Raw genomic sequence first — 16,453 nt, 5'->3', positions numbered from 1 at the left:
AGCAGTGAGGGTGGGAGGAGCTGGAATCGGTCGTGTCTGAGAGACGCTTTTAGGCCGGATTTAGCTCCATCTGATTTTCACCTTTTTGGGATGCTCAAAGAAGCTTTAAAAGGAAGAAGATTTTCATGTGAGACACTTTTCTGACACTTTAAATATTTATTCTTTGCTTATCAATTAATTGTCACTGTGCTGTCACAAAGTGGCTCGGTGGGTATCACTGTCACCTCACAGCCAGACAGTCCTGGGTTCCATTCCCAGGTGGAGTGGTCCGGGTCCTTTCTATGTGGAGTTTGCATGTTCTCCCCGTGTCGGTGTGGGTTTCCTCCAGGAGCTCCGGTTTCCTCCCGCAGTCCAAAGACGTGCAAGTGAGGTAAATTGGAGATACAAAATCGTCCGTGAATGTGTTTAACATTAAACTTGAACTGATGAATCTTGTGTAACCAGTAACTACCTGTTTTGTTATGAATGTAACCAAAGTGTGTAAATAATGATGTTAAAATCATCATAAATAAATCAGAAAAAAGGATTCCCCCATCATTATTATTGTTTTACTTATTTTATTAGAATTAAATTGTTGTCTATATATAAAGTCAAATGATTACATACACTTCTGACATCAATATCTGCAGCTTATTAGTTTTCAGGCACTGACTCAACCTTTCAGTGCATTTTCTAATTTTCTTTATCAATACTCCCCTCCAAAACCATTTGTTGTGTGTGATTTGTGTCACTACCCTACTGTATCTTCCAGTTGTCTTCAACAAGAGTTGTAAAGTAATCCTGCTTCTGCATCATTCTGTCCACTTTCTGCCACATAGATCTTCGCTTGAACTATGTGTGTGTGTTTTACGCCTAGTCAAGATATCAGCTTCGCAGTTCTACACTTCTCATTACTTATAATCATGTATAAAAAATGTATCAGCTGTAAAAATCTAGCCACCATTCTGTGTTTTGAAGAGCTTCACCCACATGCTGCATGTAATGATTCTTGCTTTTTAAGCACAGACAGGAAGAGAACCGTGCCTAATTAGCAAAGTCAAAGTAATTATAGGTAGGTTTAATTGCACAGTATCCCGAGTGATTGTCAGAATAAAACCACCTGCTGCTTTGGTCATTATTTTGTTATTCTGAACTTAATTTGCTATTTTTATCTCAGTATAAGATAGCCTTCATTATTATAATTAACTCACAATCAGCTTGTACAGGCAAAAAATATTGTTTATGCCATGAGTTTTCATCATCTTGTCACAAATCTAAACTGTGAGAATGATTGAAATCTGGCATTTAGCAGATGCTTTTATCCAAAGTGACTTACAGTATTGTGACAGTATACTGTCTTAGCAATTGAAGGTTAAGGGCCCAACAGTGGCAACCTGGCAGTGGTGGGGCTTGAACCAGCGACCTTTCGATTACTAGTCCAGTACCTTAACCACTAGGCTACAACTGCCCTATTTTATACTTTTTGATTTTTATTTTTGTTCCAGCATTACTGTTACTGTGCCCCTCTGTACAAAGCAGTGTCTAACTGGGGGGTCCAACTGGGCTAAAAACCCAAAACACACTTAAAAATTTAACGTTTTGAAATTTTAGCATCCAAATAAAACCTCTAAAAGTGCTTTTTATTGTTTAGTTGTTTTTATTAAATGATAAATGGAATGCAGGTTTGTTTGTCGAATGCTTTAACTAATTGCTGTTGATTATAATTCCAGCTCTTCCAGAGCCCATAATAATATTTTAGGTTTATTTGCATGATTTATTGAGAGTAAAGGTTCGTGTGCTGGTTGTCAGAGACAGAATAAGTGATTGAATGAATTTTACATGCTCACGTCACATAAACAGCGTGTACGATGTGTTGTTCAGTAATGTATGTATATTTTTATGTGAATACGTATTTCATCATGATTACAGCCGTCATTACAACAACAGCAACAACCTCCAGTGTCCTGTTCCTGCCGAATCTTTGCTACAGGCCACATTTAAACCCCTCAGATGGGTCCTGTGGGTGTGTGTGTGGGTGTGTGTGTGTGAGAGCGGGTGTGAGATTTAGAGGGTGTGTACATTTATCATGGGCTTGTCTCTTGTTTTGGCAGATCATCTTTGAAGCTGTGACCTCGGGCCAGCGGGGTTTGCTAGCCATCAAAGATGTCGTCGTCCAGGGCCATCAGTGCAGTAAGGAGCTACTATTACACACACACACACACACACACACACACACAGAGTTCTAGATATAGTGTACACCACAGTTTACACTACATAGTCAAAAGTATTTGGACACCTGACCATTAGCTTGTTGGACATATTTGCGATGCTACAGTGTTTGTCCTTAATAAATAAATAATAGTTATTGATAGGGGCTTGTCATCAATGCTGAAAAAATAAGAAGTCCAACTTGATGAATAATTCCAGTTATCCTGAAGTTTTTTTCCTTTCTGTCCACCTGGGGGGTAGCACTGTCGCCTCACAGCAAAAAGGTCCTGGGTTCAATCCCCAGGTGGAGCGGCCCGGGTCCTTTCTGTGTGGAGTTTGCATGTTCTCCCCGTGTCTGTGTGGGGTTTTTTCCAGGAGCTCCGGTTTCCTCCCACAGTCCAAAGACGTGCAAGTGAGGTGAACTGGAGATACAAAATTGTCCGTGACTGAGTTTGACATTAAACATGAACTGATGAATCTTGTGTAACCAGTAATTACCTGTTCTGTCATGAATGTAACCAAAACATGACGTTAAAAGCCTAATAAATCAATCAGGGCACGTATGCCAGGCTCTATCTCGACTCACTACACTGGAACGTCTGTGGCGTTTTGCTACTGATGCTTTATTTCTGTTGATCCATTTTTTCATTTAAATTGGTCTCAGATGAATAAAAGCATAAGGCCAAGTGAGTCAGAATTCAGTTTGTACTTAGATGAGAAAATGAATCTCAAACAGAGACTGTTGAAAGACTTTGTGTTGAGAGCGCCGTCCACGCTGCTTTCAGAAAGCTCCACTTAAAGCTCTTTACAGTGATTGAGTACAGTAAGCTGTACTAATTCTTTTCAGGAGCATCACAGGCCTCTTCAGAGAGTCTCTTTATACCAATAAACATTTACACTGGCTTTCTAGCTTTCTCCTACACTCCCTCAGAGCGAGAGAAGCAGAAAAATTACTACCATCCTACTGCTGTTTTATTATTTATTAACTAAAACATGAGCAGCTATGTGAGTGCAGATTATAGACTACAGTGAAACAGCAGCTGAACGCGAGTTTACATCCAGGTACGTTTATGACTTAATATTTGTTGTTTTGTCCTTTTCACTAATAAATACACAGGGCGGCATGGTGGCTAAGTGAGTAGCACTGTCGCCTCACAGCAAGAAGGTCCTGGGTTCGATTCCCAGGCTGGGCGGTCCGGGTCCTTTCTGTGCAGAGTTTGCATGTTCTCGCCATGTCTGCGTGGGTTTCCTCCGGGAGCTCCGGTTTCCTTCCACAATCCAAAAACATGCAGTCAGGTTAATTGGAGACACTGAATTGCCCTGTAGGTGAATGGGTGTGTGTGTGTGTGTGTGTGTGTTTGCCCTGCGATGGACTGGCACCCCGTCCAGGGTGTTAGTGTTCTTGCGCCCATTGAAAAGCTGGGATAGGCTCTGATTGGATACGTGGTTAAGACAGTGAGTGAGTGAGTGAGTAATAAATACACTTAGTTTTTAGTCCAAATAAACAAAACATTTAGTTTTTCTCCCAATTTAGCGTAGCCAATCTGCTGCTGGGGACCATGGCGGCATCCAAGTAGGACGTATATTCACCTGACACACACTCCCTCCAATGTGTGCGCAGTCCACTAATCCCTTCTTATTCACCTGTACTTCAGTGGATTTGCACGTGAGGTCGGCTTTGTGTACGGAGAGCCACGCCCCAATCTCTGCTCTCCTCCATTTTCGAACCAGATCCCTGGGCAACCAAGGTCCTTACACAGTGTTGATAATTCCACCCCTTAGTCCGGTCTTTCCCACCCAGCAGACTGGAGGCCAAGTTTGTCTGCTGCAGGCTTTAGCCAATTGGGCCTGTTAGATAGCACCCAGCCGAAATTCGAACCTGGGAGCTCAGAATTTCAGCGCTGGTGACGCAGCCGATCATGTCTCAGTATGACAGCACCACTGAGATTCGATCCCAGGTCTCAGCTGAGGGTGGATGGGGCGGGGGTGGTTGAAGCAATGCGATGGTGTGGTGCCCTGTTCATGTTTTTGAAGTGGTTTGAGCAATCAGAGCATTTTATTCAGTTTGAAATGTATGCTGGGTATTTTTGCATTTTGCATTTTAAGTAAAAATTCTTCCCCTCCCTTTATTCTAATACCTGAGATGATTGAAACGACCAGGTGTGAACATGCTAACTACAAAAATACCCTTTTACCATCGTTCAGGATGGCACACGTCTACCTATTTAGTATGAAGCACAAGTTTCAGACTGTCAGACTCTAATAATAACTATCAACACAGACAAATCACATCGTACATCAATCTCAGAAAGCCTGCATAATGATTTTGCATTTTGAGCTTTAATTTTTTTGAAGGCTGATTTCTTGAGCGTTAAATTGAGTGATAGAATATGTCTTTGTTTTGGAGAGCAAAAATAGTTACATTCATTTTCTATTCATGAAAGCGGATGGCATGACTGCCTTCATTCCAAGGTACCATTAACACCACGGGAGGGCTATCTATCATTAAAGGCAAAAAAATCTTTCTCTACAGGTGAGAGAGAAGTACAAGCGTCACTGCATAGAGAAGTGTGATGAGTCAAAGTAATAACAGTGGAACTGGTACAAAAAGAAAGGAGAGAAGGAAGAGCTGAAATTAGCAGCCATACGGACACACGTATAGATTTAAGATTGTTGCGGTCCAATTTCCGCATCAATATCCAATCAATAATAATAATAATACTGTAGCCTTGCTCATCCAATAATACAATAATCAAACATTATTAGCATGGGACTGAATCCTGGAGACTGTTGTAATAATTTGTGTTTGAGTCAGATATGAGTGGGCTTTGTTAGTAAAGCTGGGCTAGACTAATTAAAAACACAGACTGTATTGTGATGCACATTCATGAAGGTAAAGCTTAAAGAAAAAAAGATTTCCCCAGTGTTAATAAAGTACTGCTAACTCAGATGATTGAATTTTAATAACCAGAGCTTTCCTAGCCAATCTTTGATACCGTAAAGTTATTAAGCTTTTTTGTAAAAGATAAAGTAAAGAAATGTATTTAGTAATGAACAAATTAGGATACAATAACAACAGTAGTTTTGTAATCTTCAAAAACCTAATTATATGCATGAAAGTAAAAAGTTCTGTATAAATAAGAGTAAATAGGCAATAAACTAAAAACAAAAAAATGGAACTTGCAATGGTTTAGACTCAGTGCAGCCAGATACTTTTTGCTTTACGCTCAGGCTACATGTCTTCTACCACACTGGTACATTTGGTGTGAAATCTTGTTCATTGGTTCCATAATTTTCAACTGAACCAGTTATACTGACAGGGTTGTTTATGGTGTTTTTTTACTGCTCTGTAGCTTTTCAAGCTTTCAAGCATTTTTCCTGGTGAAATGTATAAATCATTATGATTACAATTCTTAATTTCACTACATAATCTTTAATAAAATTAGGTGCAATTTGCACAAGAACATTTGTCACATTATGTCCAGGGCAGTGGTAGGTCAGTAGATAGGGTCCTATCCAAATGGAGTAATCATTAGTTCAAGCTCTAAGTTGTTACTGTTGGACCCCTGAGCAAGTCCTCCAACCTCAGTTGTTCAAATTGTATTCGAAATGGAAATATGGATTAATAAGACTCCCCATTTACACCTTAATGAGGACCTAAATAAGACTCATTAACACTAGTAACAATATTAAAACCTGGTGTTGTAACAAAGATATACAAGTTAAAGTTTTAAATCATTATGCATTTAGTTACAAGTAACAAAAGAACTTAAAACAGTCAAGGAGAATGTCACGTGTCCACATACAATCGGTCATACAGTGTGTGTACATGATTCCTGAATGTCTTCTGTATGAGAGGTAACTTTAGTTTTTAGATTTTATTGCATGTGAGAATTTAAAGAGTAAAAGTGTGTCGATGTGTTTGAATGATGTTTGAATGATAACCGTGTTTGTGCTGTGTGTGATTTTACAGTGACGACTCCACACTTCCTCCACATTAAAGGAGTGGAGGTGAACGCCGGCCAGACCGCCACCTTCCACTGCACCGTCAACGGAGAGTGGAGAGACAGCTTTCATCTGTGGCTACAGGTCATACACACACACACACACTGCCAGCAGTAATTATATTGATCAGAATAACACCAATACTACTATTACTACTGCTAATAATAATAATAATTATTATTATATTTATTTAGGTTATGACAGGTGTGGTCTAATTACCCAACAAGATAATGTAAGATCTTTTCATATGAATTAAAAAAGTCATAAATAAGAATTTACTATAAAACAAGTCAACACAGGCCAGAGAGCTTTATGTTGGCACATGACTTAAAAACCTGGCTCGTACTAACACATGGTGAATGAAATCAGTGAATGAGCTGATAAAATGGCCAATAAGGAATGATGTGTATGAGTGTTTGCCTGCCAAGGCTACATCCACCTGTAAATACTTAATACTGTTAGCTGGGGTGTGATATTAGCCTTTCTAATGGTCAATTTACTCCATGCTCTTTAATTAGCTGATGTAGAATACCCACTGGCTTTAACCTCACTCATCAGTTGCTTAATCACAGCTTTTACAGATCTTTAGAAAACAGGGTCAAGGTGTTGCTCTCCAGCGCTGCTTTTATCTTTCTTCACACAAGTACTGTACTCACAGTGCTGTAGAAATGCTCATTTAATTTCTTTCAAATTGAACAATGAATGACCAGAATGATCCGATGTGGCGACACCCGCGACCACCCTCACCTGAGACACGCCAGTCATGTGTGTCTAGATACTCGATGTTATGATGCAATGCATTTCTAACGCATTTCTGGCAAAAATGCAATCACAGAGATAATCAGAAAACAAGCAAATGTCTTTCACCACGACTGGTCTGTGTACTGGTTTGTTGTACACATCTGCATTGTTATGGAGAGTAAATAGTTGTGTACGTTACCGTTGCCTCTCAGCTCACACACATCGGGTCTGTCTGAAAACCTAGTGATCTCTGTACATAGATGCCTTTTATGTCATTCTACACTCTCCCGAGAAGAAGGCATGTCTAAATTCTTGGATACTTTAAAATGCTGTCTACTGAGGTGCCTTATTTCGAAACGATAATCTGACTGAATACAGAGGGAGCATCCGATGCTTCTGAGCAATGAGGCAATCCCAGCATTCAGTGTGGTACAACTTTTCTCACAGAAAATGCGAATGCAGAGCAACCAACTGAGTTGGCTAGCGGGTTGTGCCGCCTCAGCCCATTAGTTTGAATGGCCTGAGGCTAACTGTGTTAGCTTAGTATGCGAAAACGTAATTCTAAACAATCTGCCTTATGAGCTCAATTTCTTATTAGAATCCTCTCTACTGAGGCAGCTGTTTAAGTAGGCAGCAAGGCAGCTCACTAGGTTTCAGACAGACCCACCGTGTTAATCCGTTCAGACACAATAATGTCTCAGTAATGTGTGTTACATTGCAGACTGGACCGAGTTCCATCCAGAAGCACTTTAGTTAGTAAACACACGTCCTTGTTCAAACCGCATTACGTTGTTTTCCTCTCGCTTAAAGAATGACAAGCTTGTTTTATCCTTCTGCTTTCTCCACGTCTTATTTATGGAGCTTGTAAACCTTCCCGATGCCTCATCGAGTTTGTAGTGCGGCATTTTAGACACGAAAGCTTTAGTCTTGCTCTCTCACTGTTCATCTCTTATTCTCATTTTATACTCACAAAGTGCTGGTGTGGGTGAACCAGTGGCCTGCATTTTCACTGGGTTAATAGATGAACCATCAGATAATGGGATATTATAGTGTTATTATAATTTTTTTTCATAATACATACAATATTAAACTAATAACAGTTGTGAATCTTTGCTCTAAATTTAGGACCATATTTTACAATTACAATTCGGGAATGACTTTAGGGCAGTGTAGCCTAGTGTCTAAGGTACTGGACTAGTAATCAGAAGGTTGCTTGTTTAAGCCCCACCACTGGCCACTGTTGGGCCCTTGAGCAAGGTCATTAACCCCTAAATTTCTTAGATTGGATACTGTCGCAACTGTAAGTCTTGTATCAAGTACTTTGGATAAAAGCATCTCCTAAATGCTGATAATGTAAATGCAACTTTTAGTAGTTTTTTGAGTCAACTTGAGTACTAGACTAGACAAAAACAAGTAAGTACCTGGGTACTCAGACCTACCACCGCATAATCAGAGGATTGGGGATGTTAAACAGTAAAATGTTGATATACCACTAATAACACACATTTTTAGAACAAAATAAATCATGTGTTTTACATCCAGGTTGTACAATCATAGATGCACATATAGCTTAATAAAAATCCTTTTTTTTTTTAAGCAATGCTCAGAATACAAGAATTATTTAAGAAAATAAAGATAAAATGTTATATTTGTGATATTTATTCTTCAGTGGGGGTCAGAAATCTGAGACCACTAGTAAAAATGCTTCTATTTTGCTTTTCTATGTCTGAATTTAATATTAATCAATGTTCCAAATGATATGACATTGTGGGAATGACTCTTGCCTACAAACATACTGTAAAATGTAAAATTATTGCCCACAGTTCAAACCTAAACAATTGCACCGTTCACATCTTAATACCTTGAGTTGCTCTAGTCAGTAAGACAAAGCCACTGTCCCTGAAATTGCTAGTTCTTTATTACAGTAGCGTTTTATTGCTGGGGCCAGTACAGTAACCGGCCCTTTCCAGTAAAACAAAAGCTGAAATGGTTCCAGATCTGGCATTTTGTCATCAGCACTGGCGAAAAAAACCCTCTTTGTCACTGCTCTCTGTTCTCTGCTGTCTTCCTTACGACTCTGTGTGTGGAGGACCTCTGCCAGGTAGTTATTCTGCTAAACAAAGACATCATCATTACCAGGAGAGAGAAACTCAAACATTAAGCCAAGTCCCCAGACGACAGTAAGTAAGAAAAATGTCCGGTGAACAAATGGCCTCCATCTGCCTCGACTCGGGGTAACAGCTGGAGTTTTCTGTGTGTGTGTGCTGTGTGTTGTGGGTATATATAGATGTGTGTATGTTAGCACACAATACTGTACACACATGCACATGTACACACACACACGCACACTACAGCGTATCGTCCTGCTCACCCTGACACATTCCTGATACGTTTACTTTTACATTCGATCACTTAGCAAACAGTTGTATTCACAAAACATGCAAGAACCAACTCCAGTACTAAAAGTAGTACAAAAGTGACAGTGGTAGCCTAGCGGGTAAAGCCTTGGGCTATTAATCGAAAGGTTGAGTGTTTAAATCCCAGCAGGGACCTTTACCCTGTCTGCTCTAGAAGTGGTAGGGTACAATGGCTGACCAAAACCCCACGTACATGTTGCCAAACCCCACATAAACATGTCACATGTATAGGGTGGATTCAAAAGAACCAAGTCAATAATGCTAAACAAGCTAATCTCTCTGAATGAAAGTGTATAGGTCACACCAGAAATGAAGTATGAGTTCCTGATGATGACTTTTAGGTGTCACTTAAAGCATTTTGTTTTATTAAAGCTTCATGACACTCACACATCTCGCTCATGTGTTCCATCGTTTTGCGCTTGTGCTCGCAGGGTATCGGTGGACGCGAGGCTCCTATGAAGGCCACTAAGCCGTGGAACAACCAGAGATTCATCGGGATGTTTGACGTAGTGAACACCACAAAACAAGACTCGGGTCGCTACCGCTGTATAGTTCATTCCACCAGGGGTGTTGGTGTGTCCAACTATGGAGAACTGACCATCAAACGTACGTTTACAACACACACACATCAGGGCAAGGATTAGCAGTTTCACCATCCAGAAAATGTACCATGTGTTACTACAGAATAAAAATATGACCTTTATTTATTATAATTGTTTTAACCTGGTTAAGGTTGCAGATGGTTTAGACACAGGTATCTGTTTGTCACTTACTTATCTTGGAGCAGTTAGCAGTTAGTTTACCTTGGCCATGTTTTGAGAGGTGGGAGAAAACCAGAGCACTTGTGGGAAACATGAAATCCCTCAGAAGTCCAGCACCCCAACCTGATACTATACCAGCTGTGCCAACATGCCACCATGATGTAAAGTTATCAACCACAAGTTCTCTACTACATTGCTCAAGGCATTGCAAATAGTTTGCTTTCAAAATTAAAGATGATTTAATAAAATTGTATTAATGGCTTTTTCCCTAAAAGTTGAGCTGACGTCTCGAAAAAAGAGCTGACATCTCGAGCTTGTCGGTTCGAATCTCAGCTCTGCTGTAGGCGCCCAGTCTGCACGACCAACGAGGAACTCGTTCGCAGGAAGAGTGCCGGAGGGGATTCCTCATATCTGATGCAATTATGACCTCTGCTGGCTGGTTGATGGTGCCTGTACAGAGACAGGGGATAATCAGGGTGTAGCTCTCCGTACACGAATCTGATCCACATATGAACTCGCCTCGTGCAGGTGGAAAGATGCAGTCAGTTACTGCACACGTGTCTGATGGGGCATGTGTTAGTCACGGCTCTCCTCATTCAGAGTGGAGGTCAACATTAGTAGAGAGGAAGTGTAATGCAATTAGGGAATTGGATATGACAGGATTGGGAAGGTAACTGGGGGGAAAATGCAAAAAAAGAAAGATAGAAAAGGTTTGTATTGGTTTCCATATCACCCAAAATCTTTGGTTTAAATTATCACTTGCCTTAAACAATTGAAACAGAGTAGTACATGGTTCCCAGCCATGTTTAAGCCACGTTTACCAAACCATTTTTTCATATTATTATTATTATTTATTATTATTATTATTATTATTATTATTATTATTATTTATTCAGCATCTCATTTTTAAATTCTTCCTCATTTGCTTGGAAATGTTTGAACCTCCTAAACTAAAATGTGCCTTTTATAAAGCACTTTATCAGCTCGTAACTTTCTCTAGAAGAAACAGGAGTGGGTTTCAGCATTGTCGCCCTGTCAGCTGGCAGGGTTTTGTGTGAGATTGATGCAGGTTTTATGTTAACAGCTTGCACTCTTGTTGTTTTGACGCGTGTATGCATGAGACTTTACGAGCGCCGCCCTTGACCGAGAACGTATCCGCTCAGAAAGGACGTTAAGACATTGAGAGTTGATGTACAGTAAGCCGTCCGTCTCAGGAATCAAGCAGTCAGTTGATATGAATTTATAGAGGCCGCTGCTTCTAAATCCCGCGTTTTTGCTTTCTCACATAGCCGCGAGAGCTAGGTAATGGCCTTCAATATTTCTTCTCCTCAATTTTCCCCGCTCTCTCGTTCTCCTTCTTGACGAGCGGCGAATTGAATTTATGGGCTTGTAGTTTGTTGGGGCTTTTTTTATGGACTCACAGCTTTAGGGGATTGACTGCTTTAATCCCACTTGTCTACAGAGAGACATCCGTCAAAACACGCTGCACGAGCGTTTCTTTGAGGGCCTTTTAGAGCACTTTTGGTGTTATGAATTATTAGCCCTACAGGGGTAACGTATCATACATATAAAATACATGTCTTTTATCAATATTAATACAAATATCTTTATAAATAATTTAAATAAGTAAAACTTATCAAAGATATATCTCTCTGTCTTTTGAACAAAACCATGTTTAACAATTATTCAAATCTAAAGATCCTGTAGTTAGATTTTGACTGAAGAATGTCTGTTTGTCTGTCTATCTGAATATCTGTCTGTATATCTATCTCTCTGTCTTTCTGTCTGTCTGTATATCTATCTGTCTGTCTGTCTAGTGTATCTGTCTATCTATCTATCTATCTATCTATCTGTCTGTCTACCTGTCTGTTTGTATTTCTGTATATCTGTATGTCTGTCTGTCTGTCTACCTGTCTGTTTGTCTTTCTGTATATATGTCTGTCTGTATACAGTATCTGTCTATCTGTCTGTATATCTATATGTCTGTCTGTATATTTGTCTGTCTATCTGTTTGTCTGTCTGTCTGTCCATCTATCTGTCTGTCCATATATCTATCTATCTATATATCTGTCTGTCTGTCTATCTATCTATCTACCTGTCTGTCTGTCTGTCTGTCTGTCTGTCTGTCTGTTTTTTAAATGGGGAAAACATGAGATTTACAGAATGATATTTACATCAACATTTCTGACACTTAGCAAATGATTTTATCCAAAGCGATGTACAACAGTGACTGGATAAAATGCAAGCAATTGACTGTTAAGGGTCTTGCTCAGGGGCCCAACAGGAACAGTGGTAGGGCTTAAACCAGCAACCATAGACTACAATCCAAACATTGTACAATCTTTGCTGTGGCTGTTTTAAGAACAGAGAGCGTCCTACTCCGTGTTATTGTGGCGTTTTTAATAAAGTGGCTGGCGAGTGTTTAATTCCGCCGAGTTTTAGTGGATACAGAGGATACAGAGGATAACTGACTGATCCTCTGTTATTTCTTCTGTGTGTTTAGTGTGAGTGTGTGTAGGATTTAAAGCTCAGAATAAATCCCGCCTGTGTTATTGCTACACATAAACGCTTTAGCTCAGCGTTCAGGACGAACCACTTAAATTGAAAAACTCTCCCTGCAATCCTGCACTTACGTGGATGTGTGATTGTTGCAGAAGCGTTTCTGTCTGGAAGATGCTACCAGAGTCATGTACCTGTAATTTATTATGCACTGACTGTAATGTGATATTCAACACACGCAAAAATTGTACACAAAATTGTTATCATGGACAATCTGAAATATCATCACTCCCCAAGTGTTACAGTCAGACACGAGGGGTTTGTGTTCTGTAAATAATGTCTTATAGCAAAAGCAATATAGGAACTACTACTGCTCTGTCAATACACAAAGCTTTGTGTTGCCATGGCTTCTTGGGGCAGTTTGGAATTCACTAGATGGTTTCATGTAGATGGTTTATGTCTATTGCTGCAGGTGTCATCCAGTGACAATGTCACCTTAGAATAAAACGGTATTCTGCCAACGTTTGTTTATCTAATTAATTCATTTACATGAAACTGACGTCATCGGATGCTCTTAACCAAAGTGACCTACTGAAGTGCTTCCCTTTATTACAATATTACAATATTACACACAACAGTGTGCAGAAACCCTGTCAGAGACAATATCTGTATTTATGTTTTATTGATGTATTTGTTATTAATAAGGTGACATTTGTTAGTGCATGACTAGTTTACATTTAAGTACTTGATGTCAAAATGGGTCTTTGGTCATCAGCAAGAGACTCTTCAAGGCAAGAGGCCTTCAGTACTTAAGTACCAACATCTACTGTGTGTGTGGCTACATTATTTAAAATAACTAATAAAAAATTGGGATATGTGAAAAAACGAATTTAGTTGTACTGTACACGTGTATGTGTATATATGACAAATAAAGCCATTCTTGTTCTGTAGTGTACCATAAGGCAGAGAACACAGAGTCAGTGGTGTGTATATGTCATGTTTAAGCCCCAACTTAACTGGAATAATGAGGGATCACGCCTTAGTGCCTCTAATTTATAATTGTTTGAATTTTGTTTTGTTTTACTTGTAAGGCACTATTAATAAAAGCATCTGCCAGATGTATAAATATGAATGTAAATTCAAACAACCCTTGCAAGTAAAATAGCACCAGCGTTTGCCTGGCAAATCTGGAAAACAGCAGAAATTTTAAGTACTCTAGTCGTACAGCTTTCAGTGTTGGATCTTCACACTGTTGTTAGTCAGTAGAGGTATCATTTTCCATCACGTTACACATCAGTGCTAACATTATCATTTCACATTTACTCCACAAAAGCAAACCTAGCCCACTCTCATCCTCTCTCACTTCATTAGTGGCGCTCTCTTCAGCACGCTGGCTCATTTGTAGTGCACTTCTCCATCCTCCTAGCGTATTACTACTCGACTGACTCTCAGCCTGCCTGGATGTTAACGCGCTGTAGCTGTGTAATTGTGCTGGTGTAAGTGATGTTCAACAGGGCGCCGTGGCTTTACGCGGCCGTGTCAATGCTAATGAGCGAAGCCGTGGGTAATCAGAGCGGCAGAGAGATCCTGGTCGAACTCATTAGCTGATTCCTCTCCTGATCTGTGGATCTTATGCTGGGGACACGGACGTTAGGAATGAGATGATACAGAGTAGAACATCATACAAAGATAGAAGGGGGGGGGGGGGGGGGGGGGTAGGATATCTGCTGTGGGGGGGGGCATTCAGATTACTGGTGAACTTAATGTTTATAGTAATTAGTTCATAAATTCATCTCGCTCTGTTATTATGGCAAATTTAGGTGTATTTTATAGTGAAGTGCATTAAGAGTTAAAGTGCTGAACGGGGTACCAATATTTTATATTGTCTGAGTAACTTACTTGTACTACTTTTACACCCTTATGTTAATTAAAAAAAAAACTTAAAATCTACAAATAATATTAATTGCCAAACTTTTAGTCAAAGCATTTAAAGAAAATTTAGGTAATTAAATCTCGGAAAAGAAAAACATTGAAAAAATAATTTAGTATTTTCATTATTTAGCATTTAATAAGAATGTATTATTATTATTGTTATTATTATTTTATTATTATTTTATATTCTTGTAATTATTATTATTGTTATTATTAATTTTATTATTATTTTACTATTATTATTATTTCATTAATGTTATCATTATAATTGTTATTGTTATTATTATTATTACTATTATTATTATTATTATTATCATTAATTGTATTTATTATTATTATTATTTATTATTGTCATTTTGTATTATTATCATTATTATTATTATTATTATTATAATTATTATTATCATTAATACTATTATCATTATTATTATTATTATCATTATTATTATTATTATTATCATTATTATTATTACCATTATTACTATTATTATTATTATTATTATTAATATATCAATAATATGAATAAATCCATCCCACTTCAAACATGTCAAACCCTGAGCCAGATGACTCACAACAACAAAAGACCAAATCAGGTTCCAGAAGGGAAGCTAAACTTACAGTGGACACAGGTTTACTAAATCCTGTCTCTTTAAATTTGGAAAAATGCTCACTGTTCTGATAAATCTTGTTTGTATGCTGCGACTAGCATAAACTAGATGATTCCATGTATCCGAGCTGCCTTGTGTTTACGTTTATGGCATTCAGCAGACGCTTTTATCTGCAGCGACTTACAGTTGTCGTATATAATGCAAGCAATTGAGAGTTAAGAGTCTTGCCGATATGGGGATTCACTGAGCTACCACTTCCCTTAAACATTCTTCCCTTAATTAATTATACCTGTTACTAATCAAGCACAATTTATAAGTTATACTGACCATGTGCATTCCTTTCTGAACACAGTGTATCACCCCACAATAGCTACTTCCAATACAATCATGTATATAAATTGTGTATATGTACATAGTAGCACATATACAACCGTTATATCAGTACACTTCATTGGCCTGTTCAAACACCAGATCTGAATCTGTTAGAGCACATTTGGGTGTGAGTTTAACAGTGTGTGTGTGCCTGCATCAGTAAATGAAAACTAAATGTGATCACAAGTATTCATATGATAATTATCATCTAATAATTATATAAAAAAGCCGTTTATTAATGTAAAACATGCAGAAGTTGAATAAGCTGTTATGTAGGTGAGTAAACATGCGTGTGTGTATTGCGCTGTGATGCACTGATGCCTTGTGTTCCTCCTTGTAGCCGGTGTGTGTGGGTGATAGACCCAGTGCAATCTTAATTAGGATGAAGTGCTGGATACGTTGAGAAAATAAGAAAAAAATATGTGTGTGTGTGTGGACAGATGCTGTACTGAAGCAGGTCACAGTTGTCCATTCTTTTACACACACACACTCTCTCGCCCACTTTTTGCTTGTCTCATACACACACACACTTCTGCCTCTCTCCTACACACACCCTGCAGCAGCTGTTGTACGACCCACACATACCACACAGTCAAATGCACATGGACTCATATCCAACCCCAAACACCCTCTGTGATCCACCCGGTCCTGTCACACACACACACACACACTTGTTACACACATTTCTGTTCTCCTACCCGCCAGTTTCAGCTGTGCTATCTATACAGGCTCTATATAATACTGCTGTCGTCTCTCAGTCCCTCACACATTGTTACTAACTACTTTCTGTCACACACACAGTCACTCCTGCTCCTCTGTAGGACGTATCTCATCTGCCAGATGTTTGCTATCATCTACGTCTGCATGTTGAGAATCTCAACATTAAATCTGGACACATTGGAGACATGATACTCAGGGCTTTGTGACATTA

At 39.0% G+C, this 16,453-nt stretch overlaps 1 protein-coding gene across 5 annotated transcripts in view; it reads left to right on the top strand.

Moving 5' to 3' along the window:
* LOC134302352 (receptor-type tyrosine-protein phosphatase mu-like) overlaps positions 1-16,453 on the top strand; it is a 207,439-nt gene that overhangs the window by 81,758 nt on the left and 109,228 nt on the right. For all 5 annotated transcript variants that reach the window (XR_010007520.1, XM_062987428.1, XM_062987427.1 and 2 more), the window contains exons 4-6: positions 2,091-2,169; positions 6,161-6,276; positions 9,782-9,956. Coding sequence is in view for 4 of the 5 variants with exons in the window: in XM_062987428.1 (XP_062843498.1) it covers positions 2,091-2,169; positions 6,161-6,276; positions 9,782-9,956 (370 nt within the window). In the remaining variant the exon portion in view is untranslated. The remainder of the gene's footprint in view (positions 1-2,090; positions 2,170-6,160; positions 6,277-9,781; positions 9,957-16,453) is intronic.

The sequence above is a fragment of the Trichomycterus rosablanca genome, chromosome 25, assembly GCF_030014385.1.
Source record: "Trichomycterus rosablanca isolate fTriRos1 chromosome 25, fTriRos1.hap1, whole genome shotgun sequence".
NCBI lineage: Eukaryota > Metazoa > Chordata > Actinopteri > Siluriformes > Trichomycteridae > Trichomycterus > Trichomycterus rosablanca.
The sequence above is the reverse complement of the archived record's forward strand: the minus strand, read 5'-3'. Positions and strand labels throughout refer to the sequence as shown.